At 36.9% G+C, this 24,574-nt stretch overlaps 2 protein-coding genes and 1 long non-coding RNA gene across 3 annotated transcripts in view; 2 read left to right on the top strand and 1 right to left on the bottom strand.

The window, feature by feature from the left end:
• Window positions 1-254: 254 nt before the first annotated feature.
• On the top strand, window positions 255-16,181 carry LOC121407702 (V-type proton ATPase subunit d 1-like). The gene is made up of 7 exons (XM_041598891.1): window positions 255-472; window positions 10,552-10,723; window positions 11,152-11,330; window positions 11,845-12,002; window positions 12,448-12,624; window positions 13,700-13,777; window positions 15,404-16,181. The coding sequence occupies exons 1-7, from the start codon at window positions 352-354 to the stop codon at window positions 15,563-15,565; spliced, it is 1,047 nt and encodes a 348-aa protein (XP_041454825.1). The 5' UTR covers window positions 255-351; the 3' UTR covers window positions 15,566-16,181.
• A 105-nt stretch (window positions 16,182-16,286) lies between these two features.
• On the bottom strand, window positions 16,287-18,522 carry LOC121407703. Its single transcript, XR_005968942.1, has 2 exons — window positions 16,899-18,522; window positions 16,287-16,611 (listed from the first exon to the last, which is right to left on the bottom strand). It is a non-coding gene; the product is annotated as an uncharacterized LOC121407703 (long non-coding RNA).
• Window positions 18,523-20,583: 2,061 nt separating this feature from the next.
• LOC121407701 (dual specificity protein phosphatase 22-like) overlaps window positions 20,584-24,574 on the top strand; it is a 28,342-nt gene continuing 24,351 nt past the window's right edge. The window contains exon 1 of the mRNA XM_041598890.1: window positions 20,584-20,660. Coding sequence (XP_041454824.1) covers window positions 20,640-20,660 — 21 coding nt within the window. The 5' untranslated portion in view covers window positions 20,584-20,639. The remainder of the gene's footprint in view (window positions 20,661-24,574) is intronic.

Genomic DNA, 24,574 nt, shown 5'->3' with positions numbered 1-24,574 from the left:
AATTCGACCCTTAACACGTAATTTTCCTTGCAAAATAGATACCCTTTTTTAATTATTTTGTGTTTTTGACACCCTTATCACGTTACGTACGTAACGTGCCCTATCGTGAAAAAGACATCCTTTTTACGTGTTTTTTTGGTCGCGCATGGTATCCACTCGCCAATGTAAGTGCCCCCCCCCCCGGGGTTGTTCCACTTCAGTTATTTCATATTTAGCACAAAAGGAAAACGCAGGCACATGATATCGATAATAATAAAAGATATCGATCACCATTGCCACCGCAGATCTGCATCTGGGATCGAGAAGAATTAGAGCGTATTTTGACCAAATATTTATCCAAATCTTGAAGAAATGAATGACGCAACGTTCAATATAGATGGCGGGTATCTTGAAGGACTTGTAAGAGGATTCAAGGGTGGAATCCTCAGACAACCAGATTACCTGAATCTTGTGCAGTGTGAAATCTTGGAAGGTATGAAATGCGATCTCATTTGACTGAATTCTGATCTTGCAATCGGCTGCTGTCCAGCTCTGCCTGCATTGACCCGGGCCGGTCGGGCGGGCTTGGAACGGAGGCGCGTTCGGCCTATCGGTTGACTTGACGGACTGGGCAGCATGCAGAGTAAACAGGAATAACCGTCTCTGGGGATTTACTTTACAATTTCTGTCATTTTACCATAATCCCCATTCACCGATGCATATAGTGCGAGCCTTTGTAGGCCTAGGCCTAATCGGGTCAGCAATTCGGATGACAGGTTTTGTCCAGATTATTTTTTTAATTCTATTTCTAAAATAAATGACATTATAATTTATATTAATTTAATAATATAATATTAATTATTATCTTGAATGAAGGCCCACTATTTTTGTTATACTCTAATCTCTCTTTTGATACTTTATAAGTTGGCAGTGTATACAGCCACACGCGTGTGTCTTTACCATCCAGCCACACGCGTGTGGTTATATCCAGAACACCTATCTGTGGATACCGCCACACGCCGCCAGTAATAACAGTAAAACACGTACGGTATGTAGGTCTGACCGTCTATATCACGATCAAAATAACCTCATTTCTTCATTAAATTCTTACATTCTAAACCCCTTTGATATCCTTAGATCGTTTCAATTTCATTCTCACCGTCTTCTCTCCTTGCTTTTCTTGTCTTGTTACAAACGGTCGTCTGTTTAACAGCAAATTCTCTTTTTCTACTTGTGTCGATTCTGGCTTCCTTCGCGGTGGCAGACCCATACAGCGTTAGCGCAGCGCAGTAGTAGACATGTATGTCTACTACTGCACTGCGCTAACGCTGTATGGGTCTGTATGTCTACTAAATTACGTTACCGACAGGGTTGGCACATTTTTAAACGGTGTGTTTTAAACATGTTTTAAAACACACCATGTTTTAAAACGTTTTTTAAAACCCATTTTTTATAACATGTTTTTAAACACTGCATAGACAATGTGTGTTATGAATTTGCATGGATGTGATTTTAGATGATTTTTTTTATACTGTTAAGTTGTGTATTATTTTTTTTTAGGCCTAGGCCTAACTAAAACTCCTTTTCAACACTATTTTTCTCCTCTTTCTCTTTCCCTTTAAATGATCTTTCTTTCTCATTGCTTTGTTATGTTCCTCTTCTCCCTGTTCAATTGTGCACATCAATGATCCAATCCATATTAAGAATATTTTCATTTTAACTAACATATCTGAGTGTTGTGCTCACTTTTTGAGCAGGGAAAGAAACACTATTTAAAATGAGCTCAAATACATGTGGTCGCATTTCATAAGTTGGGTATGCAAAAGGGTGGCGTATGAACAATTTTCCACACTGTGTCATGGATAAATTGTTGCTACATCACAGCATCTTGACCAAATTTATTGAGTAATATCTCATTTTGAAGCTAGAAGTATAGGCTAAACATATTACTATGAATTAGATCAATACAATATCAGGAACAAAAACTATAGCACATTAAGTTTGAAGTAACAGGGGTGGTGGAGCCGGTGGATGCGGTAAATGATAAAATGATAAAATAAATATGGAGCGTTGTGGCCCAGTGGATTAGTCTCCGTACTTTGTAACAGAGGGTCGTGGGTTCAAATCCCAGCCATGGCGTAATTTCCTTCAGCAAGAAATTCATCCACTGTGTGCTGCACTCGACCCAGGTGATGTAAATGGGTACCGGCAGGAAGTAATTCCTCAAAAAGCTGTGTGCGCCTTAATCGGTTGCCTAGCTTAGCCGGGGTAATAATAATAGCAGTGCCTTTTTAAAGCGCCATGAGCACCGAAAGGTGGACCTGCGCGCTATATAAGTAGCCACCATTATTATTATTATTATATTAATTAAACCTAATTAACAACTTACTATAATATGTAATATGACTGTTATCCTCATATTTCTGGGTGTTTTAAAGCAGGGAACAACTAAATGTCATAAAAATTTGACAATTTTGAAAATATGCAGCAATTGAATACATGTGTATGTCAGCTCTGATCTGCAACCTAATCAATTAGTAAACCGGAGAGATTTGGTTAATTATCTAATTTGTAATCTCAATTTTTAGCACAAATGTTGTGTATCATTGCAACAAACATTTCTACCCATGATGTTGTTGTTTTGCCAAGCATATAAATACAGTGACAGGTATTTTGGGGGCAAAATGTGAAATTAAATACTGTTAATTAATTAGTATAATTAATATGCATACAATAATAGATAATTATTCGATTTTTTTGTACAGATTTAATTATTGATGTTTCAAGATTATAACTGCAATTTACTAGGGTGATCCAATGTTGCATTAACTTTTGACACCATTTTATGTGCAGCAGGTCCAATTTGAGAAAAACACATTTCAAAATTCACATTTACATTGATGTCTATGTAATAATTAGCTGTTAATTAGTCATTTTAAGGAGAAATAAAGGTAGTCGAGACTTAAAACTTTTTCATTATTTAGAGAATGGTAATAGCTATAACATATCAAAAAATAAAATTTTTGACCATTTTTACCCTGTTCGCGAAATTGGACCACCTTATGACATGCGACCATGTACGTGTAATAGAAGTACAGTGTACTTGAATGAAATGGAAGTATTGCACAAGCACAATAATATTTTACGAATAGACTGTAAACCTGACATCATACTTTTGAGGTACACAGTACACACAAAAGCAGGTAAAACTTTGTGCTTCGTAAAGATGAAGAAAAGTACTTTAAACAGTATAAGATAATTAGCTAGCAAACCCTAACCGTAACAATTCCAGGATACATTAATGGCCCCCTAAAAATTTCTATGATAAATCCGTAAACACAACAGGGCCACTCCATCTCGTTCGAGACTATTTTTGGTATGCATGCATGGGTACATTTATGCTGTTATGATATACACCACAAGTGCATAATATCAGATCCCAAATTGCTCAAAAACATGATTTCATGTATAAACCCAATGTGAGTTCTCGCCAAGATTTGTATCTGTATCATTATTTTTACTCATTGTTAATGATTGGAAAATTATTGCCAAAAATTTCTATTAGTATTTAGTACTAAAAAAAGTTTTAAAATTCTGTACTTAAGAAATACAAAAAAGTTTAAAAACATTACCGGGAACCTAAATAGACCGGGCTATTACGTTTCCTAAGAAGACTTAGGGGGGCCCCCCTTATGTTGTTGTTGTTGTTGTTCGTTTAGGGCCTGTTTCACGCCCTAGTAGTCTCCTCGGTAGACACTTGGTGTTAGGAACTCAAAGGTAGAAAAAACTGCTAGGTAATTGATCTGGGCCGTCATTTCCTAAGAAGACTGAGGGGCCCCCCCCCTTATGAACTTGGCCGTTGATCGCGGGATCACAACTAAAATTGGCACGCGCATTACCCATGGCATAATCTAAAAAACTAAATCAAATTTTGCAAAATCTCATTGCTAATTTATGCGTAAAATCAAAAGTTTGCTCTAATTAACTAAATAATGCCCATGAAATGCTCATTTTGGTTCACAGACTTTTTATAAGAATCTGATTAAATGTTCTTAAAAACTATCAACATCACATTAATTTTTTTATGTGATATTGTTTTTTCAATGGAATTAGTCATGGACTATATTTTGACCATAATTTGATAAACAAGGTGAAAGTAAATAGTACGGAAGATGTTGATCATCGTGGTAGCTGAATCTGAGTAAAGAATTAATCTGTTGTCTCACGATGCGGCAAACTGAAATTGCGACGTTTCGACTGCTCCTGCTAGTCTTCGTCAGGCAATGAAGTGGACACTCGCTGCGCGCGCCTTTTATACCGTAGGCTACGGGCCGTCGGTGCCGGAACCGCCGTGGTGTGATTGGTCGGCGCAACCGACCAATCAGAAGCCGCGGACGGTGCGATCGCCGTGGGGCTTGCGGACGTCGGGGAAAACCCGTCGGCTGCAGTCGGCGTAGAAAGCGGGCAATTTGCGGACGTCGAGGAGTGAACCGCGGTAGCTGTGCAAAAACTAATGGGGTTGGATGCGGACGTCGGAGGGCGGTCGACCGGTGAGCTACGGGCGGTCGTAGGGGGCGCATGTCGGCGAATGGTCGGAAGCCATTCTTCAGGGATGTCAATGCCGTTATCCCTGTTCACATTATTGGGATGAAGACGAATTTGGATAGCCTCTTTAACACGCCGTGTGTACCAGTGCTTATCCCGCGCTATACAGCTTACCTCGTCCCAATTGGGAGGGTGATCTGCATTCCAAGCATGCTCTGCAACTGCCGAACTATCTATGCGTCGGTGCTTGACATCTCTGCGATGTTCTAGCATTCGCTCGTTAACGGGTCTGCCCGTTTCCCCGATGTAAACCTTGTCACAAGCCCCACATGGTATCTTGTAAACAACGCCATCGAGTCTGCCGGGCAGCGCGGGGTCTTTGGGGCGCACTAACTGTTTACGGATAGTAGTGTCGGACTTGAAAACCGCGCGTATGCTGTACTTCTCTAAGTGCCGGCGTAGTTGGCGGGAAATAGAATCGACAAACGGAAGTACGACGGTAGACTTGCAGCGCACAATGTCTTCTTCGGCGACGTTCTTTCTCTTAGTTACACGGTTGAGAAAGGAGCGCGGGTAACCATTGGAAACGAGTGCAGAAGCAATGCGTTGCTTCTCAGCGGCGGTGCATTGTGGTTTCGATACAATGCGTGATGCTCGGTCATAAAGGCATTTGACTACCCCGCGTTTGACGGACTGGGGGTGATGCGAATCGTACGCTAAATATTGATCTGTATGCGTAGGCTTTCTGTACACTGTGTAGTGGTGAGGCGGCCCTCATCATCCCGGTGTACAAGAGTGTCAAGGAAGGCAATGCGGTTATTGTCTTCTCTCTCCATAGTGAAACGGATAGACGGTTGCTGCGCGTTCACGTAATTCAATAGGCAATCGGTTGTAGACCTGTCGGTAACAATGAAAGTATCATCGACATAGCGCTTCCAAATTCTCGGACTGAATTCGGGTGGGCAAGCGTGAAGCGCATCCTCCTCAAAGGATTCCATGTAAAGGTTAGCAATAACAGCAGAAACAGGGCTACCCATGGCCGCGCCTTCTTGCTGTTCATAGAAGCGTCCATCGTACATGAAATACGTGGACTTCAACACGAAACGAAGAAGTTCAGTGACCTGGGTAGGAGAAAGATCGGTACGGTCGGGTAAGCTAGCGTCGGCCTCCAGGCGCTGGAGGGCGACATCACATGCTGCTTCAACGGGTACATTGGTAAACAAAGATACCACGTCGAAGGAGACCATGACTTCATGCTCAAGTACGGTCTCATTGCGCAAGAAATCCACAAAAGAAGCGGAGTTACGGACGGCGTGTTGATTATTACCAACAAGCGGCGTGAGTATGTCGGCTAGTAATTTAGAAGTGTTGTAAGCGAAAGAGCTTATGCATGAAACAATCGGGCGTAACGGAACATCGGGTTTGTGAATTTTCGGTAAGCCATAAATCCTAGGAGGCTGTTTTTGCGTGGGTCTAAGTACCCTGTAGGTCGCATCGTCGATATCACCATTCTTGTGCAAATCGCACAAGAATGGTTGCAAGCTTGCGAGCAAGATAATCGGTAGGATCCTTTCGTAAGGCGCGGTAAGGACCCGAGCTAATAAGTTCGGAAATCTTATCACGGTAAGTACTGGTATCCATTACCACGCTAGCGCGGCCTTTGTCGGCTGGCAGAATCATAATGGTGCTATCTTCCTTGAGCGCTTTCAAGGCTTTGTGCATGCCGGGTGTAACATTGGATTTCGGTGGTTTGGCGGAGGCGAGGATCGCGTTGACCTCTCTGCAACTGAGCCGATGGTTTCGGCATCACGGCAACGGACGGACGATTCGATCTTAGCGATAATCTCAACAGCCGGTATGCGCTTGGGAGCTATAGCAAAGTTGAGCTAAGTCCGACACTACTATCCGTAAACAGTTAGTGCGCCCCAAAGACCCCGCGCTGCCCGGCAGACTCGATGGCGTTGTTTACAAGATACCATGTGGGGCTTGTGACAAGGTTTACATCGGGGAAACGGGCAGACCCGTTAACGAGCGAATGCTAGAACATCGCAGAGATGTCAAGCACCGACGCATAGATAGTTCAGCAGTTGCAGAGCATGCTTGGAATGCAGATCACCCTCCCAATTGGGACGAGGTAAGCTGTATAGCGCGGGATAAGCACTGGTACACACGGCGTGTTAAAGAGGCTATCCAAATTCGTCTTCATCCCAATAATGTGAACAGGGATAACGGCATTGACATCCCTGAAGAATGGCTTCCGACCATTCGCCGACATGCGCCCCCTACGACCGCCCGTAGCTCACCGGTCGACCGCCCTCCGACGTCCGCATCCAACCCCATTAGTTTTTGCACAGCTACCGCGGTTCACTCCTCGACGTCCGCAAATTGCCCGCTTTCTACGCCGACTGCAGCCGACGGGTTTTCCCCGACGTCCGCAAGCCCCACGGCGATCGCACCGTCCGCGGCTTCTGATTGGTCGGTTGCGCCGACCAATCACACCACGGCGGTTCCGGCACCGACGGCCCGTAGCCTACGGTATAAAAGGCGTGCGCAGCGAGTGTCCACTTCATTGCCTGACGAAGACTAGCAGGAGCAGTCGAAACGTCGCAATTTCAGTTTGCCGCATCGTGAGACAACAGATTAATTCTTTACTCAGAAGGTGAAAGTATTTGATTATAATCGGTAAAAGGAAAACTAATGACACATTTATGAATTTTGGCCAAAAACACTATTTGCATTGGATTTGTACACGAATTGACGTTTTTTAGCAATTTTGGGTCTGCATGCACTTACAAAATGTTGCATAATTTTGGAACCCATACCAGAGGGTTGCAATTTTGGTCTCAAAAGTTTCGTGAGACTCAAAAAAGGAAAGTCTGTGAGTGACACGGTAAAAAAAAATTGCGCAGTGGATTTATCGCGAAAAATGACGAGGGGGGGGCTGAATCAACCCCCTCAGTCTTATTAGGGTTAACAAATAATTCTATACTGATTTTTTTTTTATTCATATACATTTGATCAGAATTCCTGAATTAAAAAAATAAGTAGTTCAAGGGCTTTATAGATTTGAATTGAGTTTGTATTCCATGCACTATAATTGGTATAATTGATTCAAATGAAATAAAGCATATTGATCTACCGGTAATGAAATTAAGCTTTGAAACCCCATTTACGTCAATTTCTTCCATTGTGCTAATTCTTCTCAAACATGAAACATGAAAGGAATTTTCTGGCTCCCACCCCTATCTTTCTCACACACACAGATGGGTAGGGGTCAATTTATTTTTTAAGTCATGACCTTTCCTGATAAGGAAACGCACGTGGCTTCTTCTTTGTTTCCTAAAAAGTTTCATTGGCTATCGAAGGTCCAATCAGCTCAAGTGAGCTAGTTGTGTGTTTACTTTCTGTTTTGAGCAGCAGACAATGACTTATATTGTGTATCGAGGGCAAGGCTGGGTGGGATTTTCGGAGCTCTTTCAGTTCGGTGTTTAACTGTGAATGTGTTACAATCATTGATCATTTTTGACAAATTACCTCGGTAACATAATTTTAAAACCTGTATCAAGTATTAAAAAACCGTTATCATCATTGTTATCTTGTCATTTTGTTATTATTGCTTGGGTATTCAAGGTAACCCAACATCATAATCGGGATCTGCGGAACATTCGATTAGTGTTTAATTTTGCTAATCGATTGCCAATCGGCAAGCCATTCGATCAGTCGAAGTTTTCTCCCAGGCCTAATATAAATGTGTAATTAAGCAAAACTAGCATGTCATAACTCTCTTATTTTCATGAAATTTTCAGTGTTTTGCTTGTTGGATTTTTCTCTTTTTATTCAAATCAACTTTTTGTTGGGGTGGATTTGTCCTTCAAGTACGGATAGCCAACTGTGACACAAATCTCTATCAGTTCATGTTCATGCTATCAGCTCATTTTGCATTGAAATGATTCATAATTCTGGGAATAAACAGTTTTTTTCCCAATGTAAAAGCATTAGGAAAGAACACACTTAACAAATTAATGAAATTTTGATGGGGGTGGGTTCCATGATACATGTACATGTAACACAGCTTTACTTTTAGACTACATGTAATCTTAAGCTGGACTTCAGAATATGGACCTTAGATAACTATTTAAATCAGACTGCAAATACATACAATTTAATTATATAATTGCATGTCATGTGCAGTATCTGTGACTTGCGTGTTTCTTCAAAATGGTTGATTTGGCACATAATGAGCGTGAAATTGAGTGTGTTATAAAAGGCATTGGTCAGATCATGCATAGAGGATGCGCACTACTGTGTATTACCGGTAATCAATAAGATTGCGTGTTGCATATTACATACGTGTCAACATTTAAGTGCAATTTACATGAACTTACATCAAACTTCCTTAATGAAAATTGAAATGAAGAAATCTGCAAGACTTGTAAGTTGTACATGTATAATAGAGAAGAGAATTTCATAAGTAAAGCAAATGAATTTATGGTATGGGCAAAGAGATACATGTAAGTATATAAATTTATGAATAAAGTGAATTTCAAATACCATTTTCAAAATCCCTGGGAAATTTTCTCTGAGTAACTATTTTATGGAGAGAGGAACATATTTTTGATATGTCACAATGTAGTACATTGTATGTACTTTAAGTGCACTTTTATTAGATTTAGGTGACAAAGCACGGATGGGGCAAATTGAAAATAAATGTCTGCCTGTCTGAAGCTTGGAGTCTTTCATGTGAATTTTTTTTGTGTTTGATGTTTTAAAGAAAGAAGTTTTTCATAGGTCATAATGCAAATAGTGGTTGAATTATATGAACATACATGTATCCATTCTCATGCAGGAAATTGAGGAGGAAGCAGGCCAGGTTGTGTTATTAGATCACTCACTGGTTTGGTTCTGACTGTTTTATTATACATGTAAGATCTATGTTTATTGTTTTTGTCAGAGTTTGTATTGGAGGGGGGGTCCTTAAAAATGTAGAATGTACTTTTATATACTGGTAGGTATTTTAATTTTATTTTGATTAAAGTAATATTATACAGATATTGCCTACCTAGAGTTTGAATATAACATTTCCTCTCCCTGATGGAGTTATATGTTTCCCAAGGGATTATATTTTGCCCGAAGCGTGCAGCACTGAGGGAAAATATTATCCCGAGGGAAAAATATAGCTTGAGAGGGGAGTTAAAATGTTATTTATTAAAATGATAGACCAGGCAATGTCTGTTATATAGTATATGTGGATTCGCCATCAGAAATTGCATTCATCATCTGGCTCCAACCCGAAATTCTTGCTACAGCTCTGAGCCATCTACGTCATAATAGATTTTTTTTGTGGAAAATACATCAAACGCGTTGCAATTGACGCGTTAACATTACCTTCAGATGTTGTTTGAAGGTTTGCATGGTGGCATGTACAATTGCTGATGTGGTTTACGGTACACCATGTGGAGTGTTATAGAAGCAGTGGATAGAAGAAGAGAGGAAGTGGATAGGCGAGAAAGTGGAGATTTGAGAATAGAGTAGAGTCAACCTGTCCGAAACGTCGAGTCTCTCTACTACTCATCATCTCTACTCGCCGACGCAAGCCAGCATCTCCTCATCAGCTCTACTACTCAAGCTGTTCTCACTCAACATTCCTTCTGGTTTACAGTCCTTTTCAGGACTATTCTCAAGAAAGAATACTCTATTCTCAAATCTCCACTTTCTCGCCTATCCACTTCCTCTCTTCTTCTATCCACTGCTTCTATAACACTCCACATGGTGTACCGTAAACCACATCAGCAATTAACATTACCTTGTTACGCAACGTGTATGCAGCGAGTGACGTCACCTTAGTGAATATAACGCCGCAATTGACAATACAACGCAGTTTATTCCCTGAGGTGACGTCAAAACCTAGAATATAACAAATGCCATCCTCGCAGTTATGGTCACGTGATGGCGTATTGACCTATCACTGATTCGAATCTACCTATCCTATGTAATATAACATATTTTTTCTTTTTTTTTCTATGTTAGATTTGAAACTACATCTACAGAGTACAGACTATGGTAACTTCCTCCAGAATGAGCCATCACCACTCACAGTATCAGTCATTGATGACAAGCTGAAGGAGAAATTAGTGACCGAGTTCCAGCATATGAGAAATCATGCCGTTGAACCCATGTCAAAGTTCATGGACTTTGTCACGTAAGTAACAGGATAGTGATTGAAAAAAATTAAGATACATTTCTTTTTAAAGTTTGATTACTTTATTCATGTTCCACATTTCTTTTCCACTTAATTCACATTCAAGTCACATTATTCTTTAGTTGTGTATATTTATGTTCATAAAATAATGGCTTGGTCTTCAGAATAACAAAAGTGTGAAAAATGGGTCAGTTTTGACTTTTGACTAAATGTATACTATAATTTTATCCTTTTGTTTATCTTTAATATGAAATAAGATATGGAATTGTTCCTATATTCAAATTAATGTTATATTGTCCTAAATTTACACTGTTAAGTGGTTAATTTACGTATGTCAGACAAAATAAATACCGCAGTTAAAAGAATAAACATTTTTTGTCTCTTACATTTTATAAAATCAATATTATATTGGTCTGTGTTTCATGCAGTTATAGCTACATGATTGACAACATCATCCTGCTGATCACAGGAACACTGCATCATCGTTCCATCTCTGAACTCATTCCAAAATGCCATCCGCTAGGCAGCTTTGAGCAGATGGAAGCAGTCAATGTTGCCCAAACACCAGCTGATCTCTACAATGCCATCATCGTTGATACACCTCTTGGTGAGTACAGTACAGGGTAAAGTGATTAGTGCTGCCATTGGTAAGAAAATTCTCTGTCGATATATCGCCCACATGGCCGTGTGCTGCCTTCTGCGTTAGTTGGTACTTGTTTTTTTTGTCGATACGACTGAGTGGAGTCGAGTGCAGTCACGATGTTTAGATTGTCATGATTATAGCGAAGTGAGATCGTGTATTGTGGCTAGCATTTGTATTTTGTTGAGATTTTGGAGTAATTTCTATTGCTGTTCTGTGCATTTTGGGGAAAAATATGTTTACGATGATTTTCCGTTTTAAACGCCACTTTCAAAAGATGTTTTCAGTGAATCCTGTCCGTTTTCCGCAATTGCGGAAAATCACTCTCATGTCCCTAAATAATAGTGGGTGTCATCGACAATGAGAGAAAGAGTTTGATAACATTTTCTCCTATTTTGAGTACTACTTCATAGCAAGTTTGAATTTGTCTTTGGACAATCCTACATGTACATACATACTGTGTGTTTCTTTCTGTTCACAGCTCCCTTCTTCCAAGATTGTATCTCAGAGCAGGATCTTGATGAGATGAACACAGAGATCATCCGTAATACCCTCTACAAGGCCTACCTTGAGGCCTTCTACAAGCTTTGCAAGGACATTGGAGGGGCCACAGCAGACTCCATGTGTACCATCTTAGGGGTAGGTTTGACCAACAAATGTCAGGATTTATTCATTTTTTTTAAAAAGGCCAAGGCCTTAGCAGCAAAAGTTGGAGGGATGACAGATGTCTAGATGACTATAAAAACAGTTTTAAAATAGTAAAACCTTCTTGGCAGAATGTGTTATCAATAGATTTTTGCACTGGATGTCTTTAGCAATGTTTGGTATATCACATCTTTTGCTTATTGGTAAAATTGCATCACACAACAAGCGTCTCAGATTGAATGATACATCAATGTTAAACATTTCATAATGATCTATAACAATTTATGAAGGTGGGGTTGGGAACAATGTCGGGTAATCCGTGGTGTTTAATCATTTTTTAAACTGGCCCTTTTTTCAGAGGATATTGAATTACCAAACTCCATTTGAAAAATGTACATAAGATTTCAAGCTTTATTTCCCCTTTTCCATTCTTGTCCAGTTTGAAGCTGACCGTAGAGCATTCATCATCACCATCAACTCATTTGGGACAGAGCTGACCCGCGAGGATCGATCCAAGCTATACCCCCGATGTGGTCAGCTTCACCCAGATGGGCTGGCGGCCCTGTCCAAGTGCGATGACTATGATCAGGTCAGAGCAGTTGCAGAAAGTTATCCAGTAAGTAAATTTTGTACTTAACTTATTTCACCTATTTGCAACTCTTAACCCGAATTCTTAATAGGAATGCTATAAAGAATATTTTCACCAAAAATAGCATTCTAGGAGCTTTATGTAGTGAATCAGAGCAAAAAGTATGATTTCATAAATAAATTAGCATAATTAATTCATATGAAATAAAAATAAGTGAATTCAGTAAAATTTAACAATGCAACTGTGTAGATTACGTCATTCTCTACCATCATGCAAATTTTCGTTGTGATCCCACAATCCGCTGCCAAGATCTCAAGGGGGGGGCACAATGCTGAATATTGCTGGTTGAATTTTTTGGGAATGGACTGACCATTCCAATAGACTAAAAAACCTTATGGTGTGGCTTAGCACCACAAACTAACATTCTGTTGATAGCAATGCAACTTATAAAGCACTTGTAACCAGTATGTTGAATGCTCAAGGCACTAATTGTCATTATTACCCTGGCATTTGTCTGGCTGTCATCTAGACACACAAGTGCCAAAACCAATAGACTTTAATGCTTCCACTAGACAGGACATGAGGCAGCTAAAGCAATTTCACCAAACAACGAGGCAAAACTTTTGCCCCTTTGTTTAAAAAAGCTGAGGACCATGAAAATTTTGATGTCATGAATGTAAATGTTTTTAATTTGTGTGAGCAACTACATGTATTCACAAATATATATGTTATTTGAGAGTTGGTGTGTATAATACATATTCATGAATGTAAAGGGGAATGATTTGTCAAGCCGTACAGTAGTGTACACAGTAGATGTCGTGGAAGAGAAAGCAATCTTGACCCCCACCCCTCTAAAAAAAAAAGTAAATCAATATTTCAAGATATTTTTTTTCATCTTGGGAGGGCAGATGTAGGATTCACTTCCCAAGATATGGAAGGGAAACAAATGTTGAATGTGACACACTAGTGATGTGTTTATCAGTTCCAATATATTTGTTTCTATCAGCAGTATGTGATTTAAAACAACACTTCATATCAATGTAGATAGCATATGACTGATCAATTCTTCAATTGTTAATCAACATTTTCTTTTGTTTTCAAGGAGTACAAGATGCTGTTTGAAGGTGCAGGAACCAATCCAGGTGACAAGACTTTAGAGGACAAGTTCTTTGAGCATGAGGTAAATAGAAGCATGTCTATTTTATTTTATGATCAATTGTTCCATTTGTCCATGTAATGAGTATGCTTTGCATTGCAAGGCCCGAAAAGGAGTAGAATGTGTCGCTCATTATGCAATATAGTTATTTTCAAGCATCATGGAGGAATTCCCTCTTATATAGCTTTTTACTCTGTGGGGGAGGGGTTACCTCAGGTGCATTCTGTTGGCAGCGTCCACTTATATAACCTGAATTTACTTCTTGAAGAAACAAATACAAGTTCATCACACATGATGTAGAGCAGTGCTTCTCAAACGGTGGGCTGCGGCCCACTGGTGGGCCGCGAAGTTCTCTCAGGTGGGCCGCGAGAAGCTCCAGAGGAGAGAAAAAAAGGGGGAAAATTATATAGTATATTCAACATGTTATATTTAATGTCCGAAAATGGTAGGTTTGATCGGTCTCTGTGGGTCAAACAAAGCTAAAGGTACGCCTATACAGGTAGCATGTTGTGATATACATACACATTGTATGATGGTTTTGATCTAACTTTGATGTGAACCTCAAGCCTCATGTGCATGCATATTGTGTATGTAGTTAATTATCGCCCATTAACCGGGCCTTTATTTCTCAAACTGATTGCTTCGAATGTGCTTAAGAGCTTTACGTTCAAATTTTAAGAAACATTCATCAAAATGGACCGAAAGGTTGAGGGAAGAAACAAATCTACTGTTGAAAAGTCTCAGAAGGTAACTGTGAGAAATTATGACCCTGAATGAATAAATTAAATTTGGATTTATCATAACTGCGCAGTGATTCAAAACCAAAAGCAATGTGTGTCGAATGTGCTGAAGCTATTGTCAAGTGAGGTGCTTCAACTGTCAGAGCTTCAGAAACATCTAAACACAAAACATCCGAAGAGTGCAGGAAAGCCAAAAGAGTGTTTCGAGAGGAAAAAGTCTGAATGTTATTCACAGCAGAACACTTGCGTACAGATGGGGGGGGCACTTGGTCCCAGATATTTCATGAGCAAGAAAAAAATAAAAAGAGAAAAGGAAATAAAAGAAAAGAAAAGGGATAAGGGTGAAATATGATTGTATCTTTTAAATATTGTGTCAAAATCTATCATAAACTTGGATTTTTGTAATAAAAATTTTGAAATTTTTGCTTGCTCGCCATGCTCGCTCGCAACATTATAATTGTACGCGATACGCCATATCAAACCCCCTTCATTTGTTTGTTTTTTTTGTTGCTCATTACGCCACTGCAGGTGAAGATCATCAAGTTACGCACTAATTATGCTCTTTATAATTGTCGAGACAATCTTTGAGTTGAGACAAGTAGTCATATTTTTTTTTTTAGTTTGGTAGGTGGGCCTCGAAAAAAATCTGAGAGTCAAAGTGGTCCTCCAGTAAGAAAAGGTTGAGAAGCACTGATGTAGAGCGTAATCCTGAGACAGGTTGACTTCTAAAGTCAAACTTACACCTGTGCTGCAACCTGATTCTTTCTGATAAAACAATTATTGATTTGCAGAAAAGGAAGGAGCAAGTATCATCCTTGACCATACTATGTGCCTTTGAGGCAAAAATCTCTCTTCAGCTCTTGCTTTAAGTACATTATCATTAATAAATTTTTTCTTCTCATGACTACAGGTCAGGCTAAACATCAATGCATTCCTCCAGCAATTCCACTTTGGCGTCTTCTACGCTTACGTCAAGCTCAAGGAGCAAGAGTGCAGGAACATTGTATGGATCGCAGAGTGTGTAGCGCAACGACAGCGGGGCAAGATTGACAACTACATTCCCATCATGTAAATAATATCAGAGAGGGAATATGTAATTTATACAGTATGCAGGGTGTTCTGCAAAAACCTACCAAGTCATAGTACCGATTGGACAACAACCCTCTAAATGTGCTAACAAGCTTCTGTTAAATTTCATTGATGAAAAATCATACAGATATCTTCTGACAGAAAATCCTATAAAGCCAATAGCTATTTCATAAAGAGTTACAGCTATGGTAATGTGCCGTTGTGGCAAGTACTATGGTATCAAAGACGAGCAGCAAATCAATATAAATGTTTGCATGGTAGTTAACATAATGGCAAAGTTATCAAAGTTGTAAAGTCTTTTTTATAATGAAATAAAACACAGATTTAGAAGAACCGATAGATGCCCTATTATGTCTGAATGTTGGGTAGTATCCTTTTCATGGTTTAATTCATTTTTAAGCATGGATGCCAAAATGTGAGAACTCTGCATACTGTTATGCTTTTCATATTGTCTGTTGTTCTGATCTATGTTATATCAGAAAACTGTATCACCAAACAACTTTTAGAATTTTGATGATACACTGATCATATAACAGAAGAAAATGAAATAGTGTTGTAAAACATCCTGCATATGGGAATATCCCATATAATTTAGATTTCATAAGTGACTCTTATGTCATGCAAACATTTACCGGTATCAGAAAATGCCATTTTCACTGTCACTCACACGCAATATGATGAAGAGTTTTTGTTATGTTCATTGCATGTCAAAGATATCCATTGTTTATAAAAATAAGCAATCATGTTAGTTTAATAGTGGATAGATTATTAAAAAAGAGAGAAAGATGAAATGATTAAAGTATATGCTATATATTTTATGTTCATTGTATTTCTTGGCATTGAAATGAAGGGTCTTGACCGACAACAAAAACATGTAGAATACTGAAGTAGGCATTTCATGACAGAAGAAATATTCAGTTTTTACATTTATTTGTTTTCCTGTATTTACTATTCAACTGCATTTCAACAATGTATTGGATATTAGTCAATACTTGTGTAATTTCATAGTTGATAAATGTGTCCATAGCCCTAATTATATTAAGGGTGGGGGGGGGGCTCCTTTGACATTTCAGGCAATGTTTCTCAAACACAGAAAGACATCGACAGTGTTTTATTTGTATATTGTTTTAGTCTTGTGCATGTGTGACCATTGGATTTCAGTTCTGAAAGGTAAGCCAGAGAAGTAATATGCATCATTTGCATGTGGGGCTTATTATTGGCCCCAAATGCGATTGTATATACAAATCTTTTACACCTAGTATTTCCAGCCAAATTATTTGGGTGTTATTGTTGAATTGTTCATACTTTTGATGGACCCCCCACACTTTATTCATTGTTATACTCCAAATAATCATATACAATAATATCTAATTGCCTCCTTAGTTCATACAATAGTCAGCTAGTGATCCCATTGTTTCAAACAAAGTTAGGAACTACCTACTGATCCAATTATTTAGATTTTGTTGATTATAATTACATGAATGATTTCACCTCCCATAATGAGTTCATGAATTTGACTGTCCAAAGTGATGAAATATTATTATTGGTTAACTTCAAAGATGATTAGCAGATATTTAATTTGGTTTGATTTTTCAATCTTCATTTTTTAACTCACATGTGCAATTTTATGTAAGATGTAATCCAATATAAATGTTTACGTATATTGTTTGCCAGCTTGTAGGGTGAACAGAATGAAAAAAATGAAATACATTTAAATGTATATTATGATGTGGTACTGTATTTACTATGTTGTGCATTTTCATTTTAGTTTAAGTAAATTCTGTAAACTACATATTCTAAATATTGACATGTGATAGCATCCCCATATTTATTTTCCTTCATTCTCTCTTGTGTAATGATTAATGCAAAAACAATTTTGATTGCCAAGGTCTTTATAAAATTGTGATTGGAAACATATTTGACTTGGTTTCATCTAGATTCACAACTTTTAGAGACACTCGCTGAATCCTTGATAAAAATTATTAAGAATATATATATATATTAGCCTAACTACGACTGGTTATAAAGATCAGTTAGACTTTCTTTTCAATATATGAATCATATTTTGGAAAGAATTATCATTCTAAAATTATTTTCTTTGAAAAAGAAAGGAATTGACTATGAAGTAAATCTAACCTGGGCTCTAGATATTCTACAGCATAATGGATTTTTTCAGAGATTTTGATGGGTAGAATTTCTTTCTTTCTTCAGTAACAGTTTTTCACCTCTGCAATATCAATGACGGTCGTTAAATATATTTCGATCAATATTTTGGTGCTAGCATAGATTAACAAATTTTGCTACACCACATTGTAAGGCTTGTAAATGATTATATTTGGTGAGATTTTCATCCTTTCCTCCTTGTTTATAAACTCTTGTATTATTTGGTTTCATTTTACATGTAATGTAAGTCATTTCAATAGTGACCAAATTGTTATGAAAAAAACATCAAACCAAAAAAGAAAGAAAAAATAGCAAGGCTTGTATTATGTGATATATCTGTTATAGGTTATAGAGAATGGTCAGTACTTGTCAATTAAATTTGTGTTGACATTTGGTACAGTATATGGATATACATTGAAAAAAAGTCAGATGTGTTAGGTAACTATCAGAATTATATTATATATATTAATAAATGAATTATATATGTGATAAAAAAAGTCATGTTTTGTTTGTGTTTAATGCATGATTCATTCGCCTCCCTACTCTTTCTCTGTTCTATTTTTAAGGTTGGGATAAGGCCTTCTTTCCAAGCACAAACATCCGATTCAGTTTCTGCTGTCACTATATGAATAATAAACAGGATTAGTTTTGGCAAATGTGATCCCTCACTGCATTGATAAGTTATAACCTAATACCATTCCTCTATTTCTGATGTAACATTAGACCAAAAGTTTTCAAGGCTTTGACAAACCTTAAAGGCCCGTATTCTCAAAAGAGGTTTCAGAACCATGGACTATGCAGATTCATTTCACTAATGCGCTTCATTTTACGCACACTTTTCCAAAAGCGCGCATTTAATTGGATTTAACTTTTTGTTTTGTGCCATGGTAAAATTGAAATCTTTTGAGAATATGGGCCAAAGATAGTCCTAAAGCAGATATAAGACTTTGGTAGATGTTAAAAATATTGATATATTGGAGTAACATCTTGGTACATTCCAATCTTACAAAATATTTGTGACTGTTAAATCTCTTTTTAATCTGTTGATTTAAAGATAACACTCGAGGGTATTTAGTGTCCTCTTTAACAAAAATTCTTTTAAAAACTGTTCCTTTTAACACTTAGCTTAAAAATTTTATGATTGATTTAATGATATTAGTAAGAATCAAATAGCACTCCTATCTTGAAATTTTCAGCCCATTCAATGCTCGATAACGGGTATTATACCAAGAAGAAGAAACCAATAGCAGTTGTCTGTATTTGGTTGGGATCCTGTCCAAACTAACTTGTATGTGAAACTGTTAAAAAATAATTCACTCTAACATAATATTTCATGTAATCAACATAACAATTTCATAACATACCCATTGTACAATGTAGGAATAAACTGGATAAGGGACCAATACTGAAGGGGATTAACCCAAATTTAACTGAGAGAGGCCGTTACCAAAAGGTTTGAGCAATAATGACTTGGCAACAGATGTTTGTAACATGATACTGAAATTTTTGTGAAAATTTGTTTGATATGAGGCAAAATTGTGTCACTTTTCTAAAGTAGCAAGTGTAATTTGTGGGATTCTCTGACTCAGTCGTGATATGGATGATTTTTTATTCAACATTGAAGTCTTAATAGTACCGTGACAGTGGGTTATGTCATTTTAATAACATATACTAGTAGTGTAGGGTGGTATTTGTAATTAAATTTTGATAAACAGCAGGAGACATAGAAATAGAGAAAACATATCAAACGACTGGAAATTTCATCTGTATCAGATGAAAAATAAAGTTATGGCATTTCATTTTTCATCTATTTATGGTGGGTACTGTACTCACACCATGGAGTGCTCCATTCTATTCTTTCCATCAATTGTAAATTGTGATTAGATTCTCGTTAAAAAATGTAGAATCGTCACCAAGATTCATTACAATACTCTTCTCAAATCTAAAGAAATTAGAAAACAAAGAAATAAAGTGACTAAATGATATTTAATATGATAGTGACATCAGGAGCTGCGGTAATTTCTTATTTGGTGAAAATAGTTTTAAACTTGTTATCACATCCAGTTTTGATGAATTTTCAGCGATATGGGCCGTTTCATAAAGACTTGTTATAAGAACAAATGCACAATTTCTATAATAGATTTACTATGGCCATATCAGATTAAAGGATTTTGTTATTATAACAATATGGTTGTGTTCTTTGAGAGAGGACGGACATATTGCATAGTCTACAACAAACATCTAATATTAAAAATAATATGATGATATGAAATCACTCGTTGACAGCCCCGGCCCCGCCACCCCCCTATCTATAGTTTAATATTACTCGCATTATACTAGTTACAAAGTCAAAATCATACGGTTTATCAAAAAAGGCGGCACACAAAACATGAGTGGAATTTTAGTTGTTGTTGCTTGTTATTTTGAATAGGCAAACTAGTCAGTTTTGACTATTGTTGCCTTATAAATATGCTTTTCTTTTTTTTCAAAATATGATAATTTCTTTGTTCAAATTATGTCAGTTTGAAAAGTAAAAGAAAGAAAGGAAAGAAAAGTTCTCAGGAAATTGTGCAAGACCACCTCTCCTGCCCTGTATTAGTACGTTATCCTGACAAGCCCGCTCGAGGTGCATTTCGAGGGCGTCACAGGAGTACAAAAAAATTGTATTCCCTATGTCTCTCAAACGTAAGCAGGGGGCGCTCTATCCAATACCTCGTAGAACTTGATTTATGTCAAATCGATCGGAACCATATCAACATTATTTTTTTTTAAAAGCGAAAACATGTATAGTAGAGTAAAAGTAGAAGCTTGGCGCCTGTTTAGGAAGACTAGTTTTGTCAACAAGAGAGTGAGACAGAGTGAAGAAGGCAGAAGAATAAAGATCAAAATCTGAAATGGGGAATGGAATGAGTGAGGTATGTATGGATTTTTTTGCATATATTGTGAAAATGTCGAGTGATATGATAGAATTGGCAATGCTGCTTTATTCTGCAGAAATTCGATAAGAGGATGTAAACAAACTCGGCTCTCGCCGAGAAGGTCTGTGTTGAGTTAGGCCTACTACAGTCCCATTAACATCAAATCATGTTTGGAATTTGTGTGCAGAGTAAAGGTGATATCTCCTTGGTATGATGCATTTACTCGCACACATGTGAGGTTAGTATGCTAGGCCAAAATGATTGGGTGACCATAATTTGCGTAAATTTTAAAAATTATCATGAAGTTGATTTTCAATCCAAAATTTCCCTCACTTCACACAAAATTAATCAAAATGCTAATTCCTAAATACCAAACGGAAAGCAAGATTCCAAAAACGCGTTACCGACTGAGCCAACTTGGCTCTCTGTCAGTGCGACGGCCGGAGCAAAAGAAAAATGACTCGATATTCCTCGCCTTCAAAATTCAACGCATTGATGTTCGATCGAATTAAAGCTGTCGAACACCGGTTTTAAAAATAATCGATATGACTCAGGCTTAGTAATATATTTGAGAACATTTTGTGAAAGTTTAATTGAATTTGGTTCATAAAGAGCCAGCAGTTATGAACTTAAATTTTGAGTGTTGTGAGGTGTTTGTGAATCTGACTTGGCCGAACGAGCAGGGTTGTTTTGACCATATACGAACAGCTGTGAGTGACGTCATCCACGCTGCGATGGCTCGAGATTAGTCTGGGTATTCAGACACAATAGGTTTCAGCCATTGTATATTTTTTTGAATTACGATTCAAGCTCTGTTAATTATGACATTTCATTTGTTATTTTGAAAATAATTTTGTAGAATTTGTGCAAAATATTTATTGAGAGCAAAACTGCAAGTAAACTTCAAGAATTTTGTTTGACCTGTGATTTTTTGTGAGAATGCGTCTGAATGTCTACAATATGGTATTAATGGAAGTCATAATTTTGAATGGCACAAAAGCTCCTTTCATGAATTTAATTTAGAAATATGTCTATGTGTATGAGATATGTTTCATGAATTTGATATCTGATTATGGACCTTTGTTATGGTGTTAATTATTATTTTGAAGATATGAAATAATGAGATAAGACAATAATGATGCAAAATGAGACATTAATAATAATGGGACAATAATGATCATTATTATTATAGTTATTATGAAATTTTGTATAATTATAATAACTATAATTATAGGCCTATTGAGACAACAATAATAATATTATAAATTATAATTATATTGAAAACAATCATAATTATAACAATGATAATTGTAATGATTATTTAGACAATAGTTTTAATTAGACAACAATAAGAACTATTGAGACAATATTAATGAGACATCAATGATAATAATAATTATAAAAATAATTATAATTATATGCCTAATAATTATTGAGACAATAATAATAACTATTATAAAATGATCATACTGGTAACAATTATAATGATGATAATTATAATTGTATTAATTATTGAGACAATAATAATAATTATAATAATAATAATAATTATGATTATAATCATAATTTATAATTGGGACAACAATAAAACAATAATGACAATGACACAATGATAATAATGTTCAAGCAAAAGAAATCCATATCAACTTCAAGTCATGTTCACCATGTGCACAAACCTACCACAGGACAATTACTCCCGAAATAGGGTTAGGTGTAGATTTTTGGATGGAGATACAGTGTAGGTGTCTGGGTGGGAGCTGTTAATTGTCAGGGGGGGGTAAAAATCTGGGGTTGTTGCCCTTGAACCAAAGAAATCATGTCTACTATTAAAGCCAATTAGTAGACTTGTTAACTGCAAAAAAGGGGCTTACCGCTGCATTTTTGAGTACAAATGTCCCACTTGGCACAAATGTTCCTTGAGTCAAAAGAAAAAGATTCATCCAAAGAGACACGCTGTATCTATGCAAATAAGCAACTAATTTGCATAAATTTGCATATTATGTCGATATAGTAAAAACAAGTAATTCAGAATAAATATTTCAACAGAACTGCCCTAAAATTTGAAATAAAGACTTAGGAAAAGACTTAGGATAAGACAGGGAAGAAAACTGTCATAAAATAATTGGGATATCCTTGTTTATTATTACCTAATTTACATAAATTATGCAAATTATAATTTAAAACAGAGTATTCTTTCAAGAATCCTGAACTGTTTTTATAAATAACAGCAATTAATACAAAATGTCAACATTCTACATGAAAGAGAATATATTAGCGAAAACATCGATATGCTTCATGACAGTATTAGTGTCTTAATTTGCTTAGAAAGAGGGCAAATATGTCAAAATGTATGACGTGATATTGCGCTAAAACGAGACCAAAACAACCTCTATGTCACAGTCACACTCACGAATCGGACAATAAAGCGATCAATGGTATGTCATTCGAGATAACACAATCTCAACACAATAGATTCCATCGGCTTCTCGTATCGCTTTTGTTGGTGTGTCTGCCACACCGTAATCTGTGATACATACAGGCAAAATGCATTTCGGTATCGGTAAAACACTATTAATTTTGTTTTATTTGTTTCTCTTGGAAAATTTACAGGAGACATTGCTTTGCAGGTTACTGCTTAAATGAAGCTCTGGCACATGAATCATGACGAATGTACCCCACATCAATCCATATTTTAACTTTGTTAAAATATATGTCTTTTGGAGACCCCGAAGTGGCAAAACTGCATTCCCCCGCGGCATTCTCGCTACTTTACAAAACCAGTTCGACTTGTATTATCGACTTGGAAAAGACAGATGTATGAGACATCAGTGAACATGTTTCCTGAAGATAGTTTTTTTTTTATTATTTAAGACTATACGTCCACGGGAGCCCTCCGAATTTACTCCATCCTCTCTCTGTATTTCGACACTAAATAAAAAAAATATCGTGTTTAAAAACCACCGGCAAGGCAAGTTGCGTTTTTGGTATAATAAAGCAACTTATATCTATATTTCATATTTATCTATATTGATAATATTATTAATGTTATGCGTGCGTACATATTATTATTGTTCTGCAGTTTGTAATAATGTTCTAGCACAGTAAAGGCTATAACCCAACAGGAGCATGCCTAGGACACCCTTTTCCCTTTTGGTTTTATGTATTCAAAAATAGTTTATTGTCTTTAGAACCCTTAAAAGATTACTTTTGTTTGTATCAGGGGCGGAAATTTCTCCCAAAAGGTAGGGGGGACAAGGGTCTGGAAAATTTTACAAGCAAAAAAAAAAACGCTATTACCTAAAATTAAAGGTCATTTTGACGAAAATATATTTGACAAGCAAAAAAAAAAATTAATAAAAAAAAAGGTCATCTCGTCCCAAAACGTACGTTTTATTCCCATTTTGAGTGATATATTTCTTAGCATCACCAAAGACCCAAAAAAGTAGGGGGACATTTGATATTGTGTCCCCCCTACTATTTTGAGTAGGGGGGACACGTCCCCCCTGGGATTTCCGCCCATGGTTTGTATTGATATCTTGGAATAGATTGAGGAGAAAATACTCTACAATTGACATGTAGAAGAGCTGTAGTACATTGAAAAAAAGCCACACGTAAGCTCTAAAATACTCAAACCCCTTTATTGCTTCCACTCTATGTTAAATTTAAATATTTTCAGAGCCCATTCGGGAGAAAGATACATTTCTACTACACACAGTAAAGCCTCTTTACTTTCTCCTCTTGAAAAAAACAAACATAGAAGGCATTGTTTTATATCTCATAAAATAAGTTCGTGTACATGACGGTGGCCTGTCAAAGTTGCCCAACCCTTTATTTTGTTTTGACAATATATATTTAGAATATCGTCTAAATGAAGCCCTCATCTGGAAAAGGGCACTTATTAAAAGCAGCAT

This window comes from Lytechinus variegatus, chromosome 2 (assembly GCF_018143015.1).
Source record: "Lytechinus variegatus isolate NC3 chromosome 2, Lvar_3.0, whole genome shotgun sequence".
In the NCBI taxonomy this organism is placed as follows: domain Eukaryota; kingdom Metazoa; phylum Echinodermata; class Echinoidea; order Temnopleuroida; family Toxopneustidae; genus Lytechinus; species Lytechinus variegatus.
Note: the sequence above shows the minus strand (reverse complement) of the source record. Positions and strands in the feature narration are given on the sequence as shown.

Coding starts and splice junctions, on each gene's coding strand:
- LOC121407702 (XM_041598891.1), top strand. CDS start 352: ATGAATGACGCAACGTTCAATATAGATGGCGGGTATCTTGAAGGACTT. Junction 473..10,551: donor GCAGTGTGAAATCTTGGAAG/GTATGAAATGCG, acceptor TTTCTATGTTAG/ATTTGAAACTACATCTACAG. Junction 13,778..15,403: donor ACAAGTTCTTTGAGCATGAG/GTAAATAGAAGC, acceptor TCATGACTACAG/GTCAGGCTAAACATCAATGC.